Source organism: Lagopus leucura, unplaced genomic scaffold (genome assembly GCF_019238085.1).
Source record: "Lagopus leucura isolate 7727_CA_CO unplaced genomic scaffold, USGS_WTPT01 Super-Scaffold_774, whole genome shotgun sequence".
In the NCBI taxonomy this organism is placed as follows: Eukaryota; Metazoa; Chordata; class Aves; order Galliformes; family Phasianidae; genus Lagopus; species Lagopus leucura.
In genome coordinates, this window is record NW_024962258.1 from 7,016,433 (window position 1) to 7,032,536 (window position 16,104).

Genomic DNA, 16,104 nt, shown 5'->3' on the forward strand with positions numbered 1-16,104 from the left:
CACAGTTCTCCCAAACATCTACTACAGTGGAGGTGAGCTGCAGTCGCTGTTGCCAATACTGGAAAACAAATCCCACATTTAAATTCACTTGTTGGTCTCCGTAAATGCTCAGTGTCAGTTAATGTCAGCAAGTGCTTTTTTTTTCCACATGGAATAATTCAGTGACACACTTGTTCTTCATACTCCCATGTCAGAAGCTGTTTTGTCAGACTGCCCTTCTGCTGCCATCTGTCACAGGGCAACAAAACGAAACAAAATATTAGCAGAAAGGCCTAACCTCAACTTTCGTATCACCAACATATGCTTTTCACATTGCTGGACAACACAATAAAAGAGAGGCATTAATTTAGGTGGATCATACACAATATATTAATTGGCATTTTAATTATTCATGAGTGACATGACATGGGAAATCACGGTGTAAACTGGTCAAAGGTTCATTCCTAAAATTCCAAATACTAGTGGATAATTCCTGACTTGTTTACATCCTGATACCAGATTAACCTCTGATTTATCAGACACATGCTAAAGAACTGTTACTTTATAAAATTTAGACTTACAAGGAAGAATAAATAGTACAAATTTTAGAAAGTTGTGACATTTTGAGCATGTTCGTTTAAAATATTCTCTGCAGTGTTTTGGGATAGCATTTCCAAAGCAATCATAGTTGTTGTAATCAGAGTAGACCACAGAATCTACATGGCTCTATTCAACAAAGCTTTTTAAAACTTTTCTGAAATCTATGGAAATTTCTGTACACAACTACTTTGATTTATTTATTACTTGCATATATTATATAACATGATTATAGTAGTTCTTCTCTCCATGATGGCTGTTATTAAAAGAAAGGAACTGTGTTGCTCTGAAAAAATTGGATCTGAGTATGCATAAATGCAGTTTTCAACAAAGCTTTTAAGTTAAACATAACTTTATAAATAGTACAACTTAGCTTTGCATTTTTTACACAACAGTCAATGTAAAACTGATGCAAAAATGAAGTCCATGAATGTCTCATTTATCTGTTGAGGTTGGCTGATTTAATTTCTCAAATATTATAATAATATTTCTGAAAATCACAAATGAGGACTAATGCCATCATAATATTTCTTGAATAAAATAGGACAAAGTAATCTAGATAGTTGAAGAAGGAAGCTTTGTTTTGATAAAATTACATTCGTAATGAACTGCACTTGTCATGTGTTCTTCTTTGCTAGAATTTCATGAATAAAAATTATGCTCGAAAGTTATATGAAGCAATATTATAAATCTTGGTCTGGCAATAATTATGACATAATTTAAGCATTTTCTAAGAAGTATGTTGTATGCTAGCTCTTATAAATCAGGCCAGATATGATTATACTTGATCGTGATATTCTAACTGTCTAGATCAACTGTATTTTCCCATACTTTTTATTTTTTTTAATTTTTTTTCCAGGAATTACACTCTGTCATCATGACTAAAAAAATACTGACTATGACTATATTCTTTATACTCTTTTAATTTGAAGTGTTTTACTTCCTAATCACAAGAACTTGTTTACACATTCTCTAGTGGAATATTGACATGAAAATCAAGGAATTCTGAAATGTACAGGAATCACAACAACAGAAATTCCTTTCAGTTTAAAGATAAATAGTGAAGGTCTTTAAAAATATGGCTTATTTATTTGTGTATTTGTTTGTTTGTTTATGATTATTCATTTTGCAATAGTTAGAATATTAAAACATGAGAGGGAAATGCACTAATGGATTGGTTAAGTAGTGTCTATCTGAAAATTCCACAGTACACTGCTGTATCTATACTTTAGCATACAAGTTTGTGTCAAGATGACAAAAAATAAAATATCATGTGTTGCGAAGAGTTATGCAATTTTTTTTTAACCTGAGATTGTAACAATGTTTCTACAGATATAAATGAATTATTGAAAAATATCTGTGTAAGGATGAGTACAAACATTTTTTAAATTAATCTACACATTCTCTAAGATCAGTATCATAGGACATGCGGTTACGTAAATGAAGATAATCATGGGATTCATAAATGGAATACCAAATTAGGGAAATACTTTTTATGCAGGGAATATCTTCCGATTTTCTCAAATCAAGTTCCCTCAAAATTTAAATGTATGCAAGCAGACTACACCTTGAATATTTAAAACAGGATAGTTTTCATTGCGTCAAAGCAGAGATTAAACATTTGTGTTGACTTACAGAATATTTGTTATTTATAAGAAAGCAACTAGAATGCTATAAAAAGATAAACACTTCTAAAAGAGAATGAATTGCAGAAGTTCAAATGTAAAAACACATTTCCCGGTGTAACAGCATTTTTTGGCCATGAAAGCGTGAAAGACAAAACTGTGTTGTTTTTTGTTTGCTCCGTGTCTCCTTTCTAGGAGTGGGAAAGTGATTGGTGTCACTATGCTACAGTTCTGCTTAAAAAGATATGTAGAAGTGGGACAAGCAGTCTTTTTCAGGGGTGCGGCTTGAAGGACCTGATCACTGTAAAAGGTGATAATGCTTGTGCATGGCAATGAAGGCACCACTCCCCGCTCGCTTATCTGTTGGTCTGGATATGTCACACTAATGGAGAGAAAAGAAGAGAAAGAGCCCTGATAAACAGGATAAAAGGCCCTCGCCAAACTAAGCACTTTGGAGAAGAGCTTCTGAAGAAACCTTCCACAGAGAATTCCTCAAGGGGAAAAAGCTTCCTGGCGTTCTTCCTTTCCCTGTGGTGACTGGACAAGTTCTTGAGATCTACAGACCTACTACAAACCATGCTGCACCCACGTTGGTGACACTCTCTCTTGCTTTCTACAAGGGCTCCTTTCTTTTATCTCTTTTCTATCTCCCATCTTTCCTTTCCCATATGCCTAAGAAACTAGCATTTGTAATAAATTGGTAGGGTGAACTTTTGACACTTTGTGTTTTAATCTCGCTGTCAGGGATACATATAGTAAAAGAACCTCCTCTCCCTCTTATAAATTGTAGTGAGACAAAAAGCTACAGATTATTATTGATCCTAGCTTTACATGCTACAAATGCAGATTAACATGTTGTATAATACCACTCAAAATAGAAAATAAGTGTTTCAATTCACTCAAAAGTAAAGAGCATGTAAAAATTATATAAGATGAAACAATTTACACAGCTTTATCGAATTGTTCTGAACAGTGTTAGAGCTAGCTATGATATTCTTTTGTCTTCTTGCAACAAATATTAAAACCTGCTTTCTACATCCACTCTGGTTTGTATTTGCTCCTGCAGTATTGTGCATGAAATTAGAAATGACATCAATATTGGATTCTACATCAGCATTCTTATCAAACTGAACAGCCTAATGAGAGACAGTGGCAATAAGACATTTCTGTGTGCATGAGATTTTCTACGCATCCTCTAACCATAGACAAAATTACACTCTCAGACAAAATCCAAAATGATGAGATGCAAACAACAAAATTTTTTTCTGATCAAAATTAAAAAAAAATCAGAAAATTAAAGATAAGAAGTAAAAATTCAACTTCACACACAACAGAGTCTTCTCATGCATCATCCTAAACCTAGACTATAGGAAAAGACAACAATGCTTATGTAGGAATGAATTTCATTGAGAATGAAAAAATTTCCCAAATTCAGTCGGGGTTTACTTTCAGCCTTGGATTGTTGTCATAATATCTGCCAAAAAGGGGTGTACCTGCAAGCTAAGTGAATTTCTTAGCTTCTAATAAGTTATATAGTTTGCTAACAATCATCGTGATCATCAGTTAGAAGTGAGCAGTAATAGCTATGCAAATCTTGCAATAAACTGACAACTTTCTAAATTACTTTCTTTTGGTAAGAAATACAAACTGTGAAGAACAAGAGTTTACTAGCAGAAATCTACTGGAAGGATATTCATTCTAGTATCAGCCTTCTACTGGGGGAAAAAAAGATCCTTTTTTTTTTTTTTTTTTTGTATGTATCTCATGGTTTTGTGATTTCTGCTCTCAGTATTCCACATCATAACATCATGTAGTGTACTGGGAATTAAAGAGTTAACGCTCCAGTTTCAAGTACCTGTCCCAGAAGAAGAAGAAAAACAGAGGACTGTTTGCTGTGCTGCTACCATTTTCTGCTCAAAGGGAAAGATAACCATTTGTAGGTCACAAGACATTTATTTTAATCTTCTGGCTCATCTCTGCTCCCAGCCATATTGCCTTAACTGCTTAGAGTAAGGCCTTCAGCTTTCGGACACTCTCTATAATTTTATTTGATTTGTTATCTTCAATACAATTATATTGTATTATAGCATGTTATCTTGCATTCCAATATATTATTTAGTAATTAGTTTGTTTCTCCTCAGATCATTGCCCCTTTTTTTTTTTCTTTTTTTCTTAGGCCCATCTCTCAACTCTTTCCTCCTTTTCTCTTTTTCCCTACCCCAGGGCATGGGTCCGCATATTCTCCCGCCCCACTAGTCATGGAGTCCAAAGCAGCTTGTGAACAGTTGGCAACTTAGTAGAAGTGGCTATTTATCCCTCACAATTATAACTTCTTTATAATATTTTGCAAAAATCTTCAGTGAAAATGTGTCCTGCATTCAAAGAATACTGAAGAATATATTAGTTACATAAATATTTGACTCAGACTTGAGTTTTCCAACTCATACAAAATGTGTTGCCTTGTGCAGACAATTTCTTCACAGATTATTATAGTATGTTGCTGATGAAAAATCTGAAGAAATAATCGTGGCTTTCTTAATTCTTTGAGTCACTGTCAATAAATTGACCTTCTGATAGACAATGAGATACCTTTGAGAAAGTTTCCCTTGAAATACATAAATAATGACTGACTGAGTTGAAATGTCTACAAAGCCTTTTAAAAATGAGATGCAAAATCTAATTCACTCACTCACTCATTCACCAAAACTACTAGCAACATAGAAGCTTATGGGTAAAGATGACATTGAAACTTTTTTTAACTTACTAGATATTACTTGTTCCAAGGGACTATTAAAATCACTTTTAGATTTTTTAGAATGTTATTTAGAATATTCTAAATAGAATATTTAAAATTGTTTTTTAGAATACCTGCTACTATTTTGAAATATGAGATTCTTGTATATTAAATACTGTGACAAGTGAAAAATTAAATGTAGTTTATTATTGACATCAAAAGCAGTAATTGTTTCCATCATTGATACTGAGGTTCAGAGTATATTAAAACAGGGTAGACTTTCCTAAAAAAATTAAGCTTGTTCCGTATCTGAGGCCATGAAAGTAGCTGATTAGCTCATACTCCCTGGAAGTGTGTTCGATTGATGGAAGCATTTATACAGCTTTTCTCTTGTTTTGCCTAGATCAATAGCCCCAGGAAAATTCTACGATTTTTTATGTCTATTGAGAAAGCTCTGCACGTTGACTCTGATGTAGGAAAAACTGCTTACATTGGATAAGTTAATAGGTATCTTTTCTTTATGTACTTGTTCCAGAAATTCCTTCAGAAATATTTTCTTCAATTCCTCAACTTTTAGGAAGAAAAATTTCAGTATTTTCTTGCTAACTGAGGTAGACTTATAACTTTCAGAATCAGATGCCAGTCATGTGGGACTTTTCAATCTTTACTCGGGAATTTAATGGATATTCTCATGAGTGAGAAGTTCTGTTTTGTTTTAGTTTCAGGATGAAGGATTATATAGAAGTATTTCCTAAGTTGGCAGTTCTTAATGACATTTTCAACCTCTGTTATGGAAACACTCTGAGAATCAGTGGGAAGTTATGAAGACATTGATTGGATTCTATGGCATTCAGTAGTGCCATGACATTTAATTCAGGAGAGCCATGCAATGTTAAAGTGGCAGGTCACAATTTGTTTTAATGTCCCATAAACATGTAAACATGTCACCTTTATGTGGAAATTAATCACTTGCTGGAAGTCTTATCTTCCCCAGTTATTCAAAACCCACCATTCTAGTTATCTCTGAGTAAAATGTTTATTTCTCCCTACAGTTTACATGAACACAATATTCCTGATAAATTCACCATTCTAGTACAATAAGATGAGACTTCACATACAACAAACACAAAAGATAGTTTCATTTAACTAGGTGTAGGCCTTTCTTCAAACAATAGTGACTCTTTTGAAAACTGAGATTTACTGCTTTGAATGACCTTTTGTCTTTTTAGGTCATAGGCCAGGTTCTGTTTTGTAGGATAGTTTTAAATATAGATAATGCTAATAGAAGAAATACTTTCTAGTCCTAAAACAATCTGGTGAGAAGCAATTGTCAGGGTGGAGGCTGGTCACAAGCAATGTCCCACAGTAGTCAGTCTTGGGACTGGTGCTCTTCAACATCTTTATCAGTGACATAGATGATGTTATCTAATGCTCCCTCAGCAAGTTTGCAGGTGACACCAAGCTGAGCAGTGCAGTTGATATACTGAAAGGAAGGTAAGCCATCCAGAGGGACCTGGACAGCCTGGAGAAGTTGGCCCATGAAAACCTAATGAGGTTCAATAAAGCCAAGTGCAGGGTGCTGCACTTGGGTCAGGGCAATCCCAGGTATTTATGTAGTCTAGATGAAGAACCCCTTGAAAACAGCCCTGTGGAGAAGGTCTTGGGAATCCTGGTAGACAAGAAGCAGGACATAAGTCAGCAGTGTGCTACTGCAGACTGGAAGGCCAACTACATCTTGGGCTGTATTAAAAGAGGAATGGCCAGCAGGGAGAGGGAGGTGATTGTCCCCCTCTACTCGGCTTTGTGAGGCCCCATCTGGAGTACTGCATACAGGCCTGGGGCCTTCAGCACAAGAAAGAAGCAAAGCTCTTGGAACGAGTCCAGAGGAGGGCCATTAGGATGATCACAAAGCTGGAGCACCTCTCTTATGAGAAAAGGTTGAGGGAATTGGGCTTGTTTAGCCTGGAGAAGAGAAGGCTCTGTGTAGACCTCATTGTGGCCTTCCAATATTTGAAAGGAGCATGTAAACAGGAGGGGGAATGGTTTTAAACTAAGACAGGAGAGATTTAGGTTAGATATTAGGAGGAAGTTTTTTCACACAGAGGGTAGTGACACACAGGAATAGGTTGCCTGAGAAGGCTGTGTATGCTCCATCCCTGGAGACTGAATGTGTCTCTAGACAGCCTGGTCTAGTAGTTGGCAATCCTGCACATAAAAGGGGGGTTGAAACTAGATGATCTTTGAGGTTCTTTTCAACCCAGGCATTCTATGATTCTATGATTCTATGAATTGTATTTTTTTATATATCAAAGGTAAAAGACGATGCAACTATCAAACACATGGCTGAAACATAGTATAATTTTATATATTTTTTAGAACTGACAAGCCAACAGATACGGTTTCACCTCACAATCACTCTCTGCCCCTTCTGTTCTCAAACTAGATTCTGTGTTCAGTTCTTACTCAAAGCCAAAAGTTCCATATCTTTTTCTCAGTTCCATTTGTCATTTTCTTCCTTAGAATTACTTTTCTTGTACTGTGCTGTTGTATAAATGGAAGTTCATAATAGCGTAAACTTTTCTAGTTTTCTAGTTTTCATCTACCTTGTTTAAATTTAGAGCATTTTTCCTAAAATTGAGATGAATTATTTCTACCCCAGCATTTATCTGATTCTGATACTCTTCTGAGGTGCAAAGGGGAATCTCACCTGGGAGAAACACATGAACACCTCTTATTGTATATTTTCCCCTGCCTCAGACTGTGTAATGTTAAACTCCTGGAGAATAAAAACCTTGCATCATCATTAGTTACTTAAGTATACAGCTTTTTTAACTTCTCTTTTTTTTTGTGTGTGTGTGTGTGAGAAAGATTATGCTCTTGCTTTTCAGGTTGAGAATGGAAAAAATGTAACATTTTAATATTTCAGTCTTTTTAATGTCTTAACACACTTCATTTGACCTGTTTATGGGTAAGAAGCCTTAATTGTCAGTTACTTGGATGTAGAATATGTGCCTTGTAAAATGATCAGCTGAATTTATTCCTGATGAGGCTTTATCAGATTCAAGTTAAAATTATCTTCCATTAAGTTGTCTGTATGGGTAATATACTTAGCTTAGTCAATCAAAGTAAAGTATTCTTTATGATGTGTGTTAGTTTAAACTTTTTTTTTTTTTAATACACATTGCTAGTAGTTATTAAGTCTGAACATGCAAAGATAGATTGAATCTGAAATTGATAAGTGATAACATTAGCTAAAAGGCATAATGCATTGTAGGTGAAGAAGCTGGGAATGCATATATTATTATCAAGTTTTATATATAGTTTATATTGCAACACAGTTAAAGGTAATCATAGAGCATGATAAAATTTGGAGGATTCTGTTCATACAGAGTGGGAAGCTTTATGTCAGCTTATCTTCTTTACAGCTCAGAATTCTTTTAAATGAAGCAAAAGTAACCTAACAGCCTGATAGCTACCCAGTGCCATGTTGAAATACATCTCTTAATAAATTATCTGTTGAGAAGGGTATTTTTTAAATGGTACAACCCTCAAAATTCACTGTAAGAATATTCAGCTATTTTCTGCCTCACATTTGAACTTTTGTATTTTTTTTCCCAGTCACTTTTAACTGATTTCATTTTAATTAATTTATTTATTTGCTATCTTTTTACTAACTTTACTGATTTTGCTATTTCAAATGTCTTAATTTTAATGATATTGCCAACACTGTGAGGCTAAGGAAATATCAAAATTCATGTCCTTAAAACATGTCGTTCATTAACAGGAAGAAGACAGGATAAGGAACTAATGTTCATTTGATATTATTATGTATTTATTTCAGTGCTCACAGGGGAAGCCAGTATATATTTCACCTCCAGAAGTAAAAAAAAATCATTTCATACTACTTAAAATATATCTGAAATTCATAAGAATAAAAATCTTCTGAAAATGCAGGCAATCTGAATGGAAGAAAGTGTCTCTGGTTAAGTTAGTGTCACTATCCAAGAATCACATTATCGGGTTATAATCCTGTTAAACACTGTCTAAGAGAAGTACCTGAGTTCACCAAACTGTACATATATCACTCTAATGAATAACATTTCTTGGCATGATTTCTGAAAAAAAGCATTGTTCATTACCTGAGAGAAGAGCACGAGGAAATACCACTGTACTGTCATTTATATGACTTGAATATTAATGTTATACAAAAATTGAAAGCAATGAATGTTCAAAATGCAAAATATCCTCAGTTGCATCAAAAAAACTGTGACCAGCAGGTCAAGGGAGGTAATTCTGTCCCTCTACTCTGTTCTCATAATACCCCATCTTGAGTACTGTGTTCAGTTCTGGTGCCCTCGAAACAAGAAAGACAAAGAGTTATTGGAATAGGTCAAGAGGAGGGCCATCAAGATTATCAGAGCGCCTCCCCTATGAGGACAGGCTGAGAGAATTGGGACTCTTCAGCATGGAGAAAAGGAGGCTCTGAGGAGACTTTATAGCAGCCTTCCAGTACCAGAAGGGGACCTATAGAAAAGCTGGGGAGGGACTTTTTGTAAGGGCAGTTAGTGACAGAATGAGGGGAAATATTTTTAAACTGGAATAGGGTATCTGAAGGCTAGATATTAGGAAGAAATTCTTTTCCATGAGGGTGGTGAGACACTGGAACAGGTTGCCCAGTTAGGCTGTGGATGCTCCCTCCCTGGAAGCATTCAAGGCCGGACTGAATAGGGATGTGAGCAATCTGTTCTGGTGGGAGATTGTCTCACTTCAATTTATAGGAGGGAGAGGAGGTTCCTAGATATATGTATACTCTATGGGAGATTAAGGAACAGCGGTTCAAATGTTGGTCCAACCAGTTAATTACAAATCCTAATTAATCAGGGAGATTGGGAAGGGGAAGCCAGCGACAATTATGACTTAGGGGGATGGGGAAGGGAAAGCAGGAGATAGGGAAGACAGGAAAGTAGTAAGAATTACATAAAACAGGGATAGTAACCACCAAAGTCTAGCAGCATCCTATTGCACACCGTTCCAATACTCCAAGGTCAATATGAGAGCAAAAGTCCAGGGGAGAGCAGCAGCAGAGTGGCAGACCTTAGGCTGCAAGCAGGTACAGTGACAAAGCAGGTCCAGGAGAGTCCGTTGGCAGGCAGGTATCATGTCACAAGGCATCTGATGCCTCTTTCTGTCCATGGAATATCAGGCAATATGATCAGGAGATAAGCTACAAGATGGCTTGTCTTGCAAAAACTGGAAAAAAATAAAGGTGTTGCATTGCCTCCTATGGTACTGACCTAAAACCAGGCCAGGACCAAATGACTGCACGTACACACCAATATGATGAACAGCAAAATGGCGTTTATTACACGTGAACTCTAGCTTATATAACCTATGTGCTTTGTCTACGCCCCTAAGGGCACGTGCTACACATCAATCATAGAGCAGGGAGAGGGCCTATCGCGTTACATTCCGTGGGGGAGTCTTGCAGTCGCCTACAACATAAAGGAAAAATTACCTCCCTCATCTGGTAGCAGATAGTCCTGCAGTAGCAGAGATATGCCTTTTTGTGATCTTTTTTTAATTGGTGGGTTTTTTTTTTGTTTTTTTTTGTTTTTTTTTTTTTTTTAACTTTGTGCATCACTTCAATCTGAATAATATGCTAGTCTCCAAGTATTTTGCAGGTGAGCTCTACAAATTACATTCTCAGCACAGTTTGTCTGAGAACTCCTATTGTTTATATCACATCTCCTTGCCATCTTGAATATTACCACCCCAAAGAACAATTATATGTCTAATAGTGCATAAAGTGAGGATTTTTCATGGAAAGTAAAGTTGAATGATCTTGCATGATGTGTGCCACAGATTTCATATATGCTGTGGATATGGACCACTTGACTAGTGCTCATGAAGTTCCTTATTTAAACTCCAGACATGGATATTCATGAAGTTTTCTTAAATCTCTGATGATTTCAGACTATTTTACAAGTCACTGAATAATGAAGCAGAGTTAATACAGAGATGAGGTAGTGATGGTTGTGTCGTAACAGTTTAGATGCAGAAAATAAATCCAAAAAAGAGATTTATCACTTCTATTCTTAAAATTTCTGCTTGAAGAAATTTCTGCTTGAAAAAATTTTAGGGAAATGATTCTGTAATAGGGTTGAACATAGAAATTATTAGTAAATTTGTAGACATAAAGTAATTGTGACCATGTAAGTTTAACCAGTGATTAAATTTTGTCCTCTCACCAATCTTATAAAAACAGATGTAAAAAAATCTATGCACTTACATGAACATCAAGGGTGGTGTTTTAGTATTACATTCTTATTTAAATGGAATACTTGTCTATGTAATTGTTCTTTTTTTTTTTTTTTGCCTCATAATCTCAGAGTGATGCTTGTTGTCAGCTTTATGATCAGTTAGGGAAGAAAGTAATCTGTGTCAAAATGTACAACTTGCTAGAAACTGAATTTTGACAATGTTTTCAGAAACTTACAATTCACTAATTATGATGAAATGAAATTTCAAATTCCTGTTTGGCCATTGTTTCCACAACAAAAATCCTAATTTATCCTAATTTATTCTAATTTATTTGTAAAAATTTTAAAAGAATTCAGAAAAACACTAAGACATCCTTAAATTTCAACCTTAGGTTTAAATCAGGACTCTGTTAAATTTTAATTAATGTATAAATGTGTGGGAAAATTTTTAATTTCATATATGCACTGTTACATATTTTTGTAAACACTTTCCATTTACTGTCATCAGTAGATTTAATCTCATTTTTTGTGGCTTGTGAATACCTTTATAATATATATATTTAGTATCTTTTTTTTCCCTCAAGATAATGTTGAAATCTTTACTCAAAACCTTGGAATAAAATTAAATCATGTGATGTTTTATTTACAAAATGTTAAGCACCACAAATTCCACAGAAGCATAAGATTGGATTGCTCTTTTTTTTTTTTAAATAAAACAGTTTTTATTGATTGTTATGGAAACTATATTTATTGGTTGCTCTGTGTTGTCTATTTTTTCGAGACTATTAGAGGGTAAATTTATCTATGTTAAATCCAAATCTGTGAGTATGAAACAGATCACTTCCCATTTTCTGTCACCACGTACTTAAATAAAACCTAGAAGGTGCTAATCATGTCTGAATCCTTGACAAAATTTGCAAAATAAATTTAAAAATCTTTTTATTTTCTCACATTTTGTATTTCACTTGTTTGTGTCCTGCCCTTGGGCTCTTTCATCTGACTTGAGTCAGGAATTAGCCTGATCATAGAATCATATAATTAATTAAGCTGGAAATGACCTTAAAGATCATTTAGTTTTAAACTCTCTGCCTTAAGTAGGGTTGCCGATTACAAGATCAGGGCACCTAGGGCCCCATCCAAACTGCCCTTGAACTACATAGCTTCTTTAGGCAGCCTGTTCCAGTGCCTCACCACCCTCTGAGGAAACAATTTCCTATTAACATCTAAACTAATTCTCCTTTCCTTTGGCTTAAAACTGTTCTCCCTATCATTATAAGATTGTGCAAAAAAAAAATTGTTCTCCATCTTTTTTGTGAGCCCCTTCTTTTGAAAGGTTGCAAGAAGATTTTGAAACCTTCTCTTCTTCAGGCTGAATAAGTTCAACTCCCTCATGGGCAGTGTGTCTAGCCCTTTAATCCTCCTCATGTTCCTTCTCTGCACTTGTTCAAGCAGCTCCACATGTATCTTGTGATCTGAGTAAATAGAGCAAGCTAAGGAAAAGAGAACTAAGCAGATAAGGTGTGGGGTTTCTTTATGTTTTGCTTTGTTTTCTTTTCTTTTTTCTCTATTTTTTTAAATTAGCTATGTGTTTTGGGTTAAGCTTAATCGTCACAAGCTTATATATCTCCTGACCGGAATTGCATGGATAGACCTCATATTGATAAATGGTTTTCATACAGACTTTCTACTCACTTTAAGAGGCAAATGTAAATTAATAAACTGTGCTTTATTTCTTCATATATGGATCTCTACACCCAAGTCTCATGGAAAAGCATTGTGCAGAGTCATTCAGTTTAAAAGTGACTTTAAAAGTTCACATAGTCCAGAGAGAATTATAATCTCCAGTTAAACAATGGTAAATAAAATAATTTCTAAGATTTTTTCTTGAAGAGCTTTGTCTAATTGAGTAAGAGTTACTTTGTTGACTCGTTATAAAATTTAATTTGTAAGTGACAAAAAGGAGTAAATTCACATTGAATTTTAATATTTAGGAATGGTTGCATACATTAAGTACTCTATATCTCGTTTTACAAGAGTTTCTAGGTATTACCTAAAGAATTTTGAAGCAAGTGCATCTTAAATTCTTTTTTTTTTTTTTTTTTTTTTAAATTAGAATTCTGTAAATTCCAATATTTTTCATTCCTTTTTTAGGTGCTGGTGGTTGGTCTCCACTTGTGTCTAATAAATATCAATGGCTTCAGATTGACCTTGGTGAAAGAACTGAGATAACTGCTGTTGCTACTCAAGGTGGTTATGGGAGCTCTGACTGGGTAACAAACTACCTTCTAATGTTCAGTGATAGTGGACGAAACTGGAAACAATATCGTCAAGAAGAAAGCATTTGGGTATGTTACTTCAATAATGAGAATTAGATTTCTCCAGAAGACATAAAATTATTGGAGATGTGTAGTAAGCAAGGGAGTGGAATAAAAAGAACTACAATGAAAATTTTGAAACAATTAGATGCATGAAAAATTCTAGCTTTTGACAAGATAAGGAGCACTGAAAAGCAAACAAACTTAAAAAATTTGGCTTTAACGTTACTCCATTATGTGACTCAAGAATGTATTCTGAAGACTAGAGTATTACTGCAAAATCTCATTTTTTCCTTCTGTGTGTGATAAAATTGTTTTCCTGAAATATTGACTGTATTGATTTCATATCAAATTTGCTTTTTCATTGAAAACAAAAAAAGATATAAAGGTATTGTATGGGAACTGCTGAGTCACGGCCTGAACCTCTGATTAATCACCTGAGGTGAGCCTTGAGTCAGCCAGAGGAGCACAGGTGAAGGCAATTCACCTGTGCTGCCGGAAGGGGTGGAGCCTGGCTCCACCCCTCCTGGACCTATTTAAGAGCTGGCTACCAGAGGGGAAGGATCTCTTCTGGAGATCCCCTCTTTTGGTGTCTTTTGGTGAGCTCAACCGAAGGGTAAGCTCTTCCACTTATTCTCTTTTGTTATCGTTGTCTGCTTTGCCTTACTCTCTTGATTATATTGCGATTATAACATCTTGATATCTATTGATTATACACAATTATATTGTGATTATAACATCTTGGTTATACAGGTATGCAGATAGAAACATTTCATTTAAGTGTAATTTTTGTTCCTAATTCGAAGTCTAGATTCTGATATTGATTTGATATTTTAAGCATTTTTTCACCTATTATCTTTGTAGCTAATAATTTATAAGTGCGACTATGTCCATCACATCCCATTAATGCTAAGTTTAATAAGAGTTGAAGATTTTCAGTAACAGATAGATAATGTCCAGAACAGAAATAGAACATTGAATAATATGTTTAGACTATGGTTGTATCTGTTTTTGATCCCCAGCATCTACAGACTGGATTATTGGAATAATATTAGTGTCTTTGTACTCTGATTTCATTTTGTCATTCTTCTTCTATCCAAATGAAGAGCTGATTCATTTTTTTTTAAGTTTTACAAGACTTTAGGTTTCAATGTTTTTTGCTACAATTAAATATTATGTTAAATGTATTTCATTTTGTGCATTTGAATTTTGACTTTTATTTATTATCAGTTTGCTCTCTCAGATTAACCTCTCTCATCTCTTTGGTTGCTGAATGTGATTAGTCTTCACTTCTCTACATGACAGGAACTGATCTAAAAAGAATTATAGCAATTTTGCGATGTATATTGATCTTAGCATTCTCATTGACAGTTCACTGATGACATAAATGCGTGCCTTACTTGCTATCTTACATCAGTATGTTTATCTTTCAGATAGATTTCATTTAGCATTTAAAATCCTTTAATCATGAAGATACTTCTGAAAAACTGATTCCATTACATTTACTAGGCTTCGTCTCATAGATTAACTGTCTCTTTAGTTTGTAATAATTTAAAAGTAAATCTTTTAACATTTTTAATGAAAAAATGAAGTATGTTTTTTTCTGTGTATATTAGTAGGCTTTTATTTTATGTTTAATTTTCCATTTCATGTATCTTAGCTGACAAAAAAATGGAAAGTTTTTTATGCACACACATACATATATGCCATCATTTTCTCAGTCTTCTGAGTTGATATGGAAATAATTTACTTCTAACATTTACAGTTTTGATGATATGTAATAAAATTTTATAAAGAGTGAATTATATGGCTGCACATATTCCCAACTTCCTCTGTAAAGGATTTGGATTTTAGGGATCTTGAGCTCTTTAGTTTGACCGGGGGTCCTGATTCACCTATGCCAGTCTCTTGCCTTCTTTTCCTGACTTCTTACATCTGCGGAAAGAGAGCTCTTCCTTAAAGATCATAGAATCATAGTATCACCAAGATTGGAAAAGAATTCTAAGATTATCCACTTCAACCATCCACCTATCACCAGTTTTTCCCACTAAATCATCTCCCTCGGTACAACATCTAAATGTTTCTTGAACACCTCCAGGAATGGTGACTTCACCACCACCTTGGGCAGCCCATTCCAGTGCCTGACTGCTCTTGGAGAAAAGCTATTTCCTAATGTCCAACCTGAATCTCCCCTAGCACAACTTCTTGTTATTCCCTCTAGTCTTATTGCTAGCTACATGAGAGAAAAGGCTGATCCCCATCTCACCACAACCTCCCTTCAGATAGTTGTAGAGAGCAACAAGGTGATGCCCAAGCCGCCTCCTCTCCAGACTGATCAATCCCAGCTCCTTCAGGTGCTCCTCATAAGGTTTGTGCTCCAGAGCCCTCAGCAGCTTCATTGCCCTTCTCTGAGCCTCTGAAGATCCAGGGCCTCAACAGTAGATCAAGATCTATGATAGATCTACGAGCTCTCCTCTTCACCCTTGCCCGTGAGAACAGTTTCCCAGGCTGTTTTGTTGACTAACTCCCTGAAGAGCTGAAAGTTAGCTTTCCTAAAATTTGGCATCCTAATTTTACTTTTGCCTGTATCATAT

General features: G+C 35.0%; 1 protein-coding gene across 1 annotated transcript in view; it reads left to right on the top strand.

Annotated features, from left to right (window-relative positions):
- The window catches only part of CNTNAP4 (contactin associated protein family member 4), a 162,292-nt gene that overhangs the window by 22,717 nt on the left and 123,471 nt on the right, over positions 1-16,104 (top strand). The window contains exon 3 of the mRNA XM_042864889.1: positions 13,347-13,540. Coding sequence (XP_042720823.1) covers positions 13,347-13,540 — 194 coding nt within the window. The remainder of the gene's footprint in view (positions 1-13,346; positions 13,541-16,104) is intronic.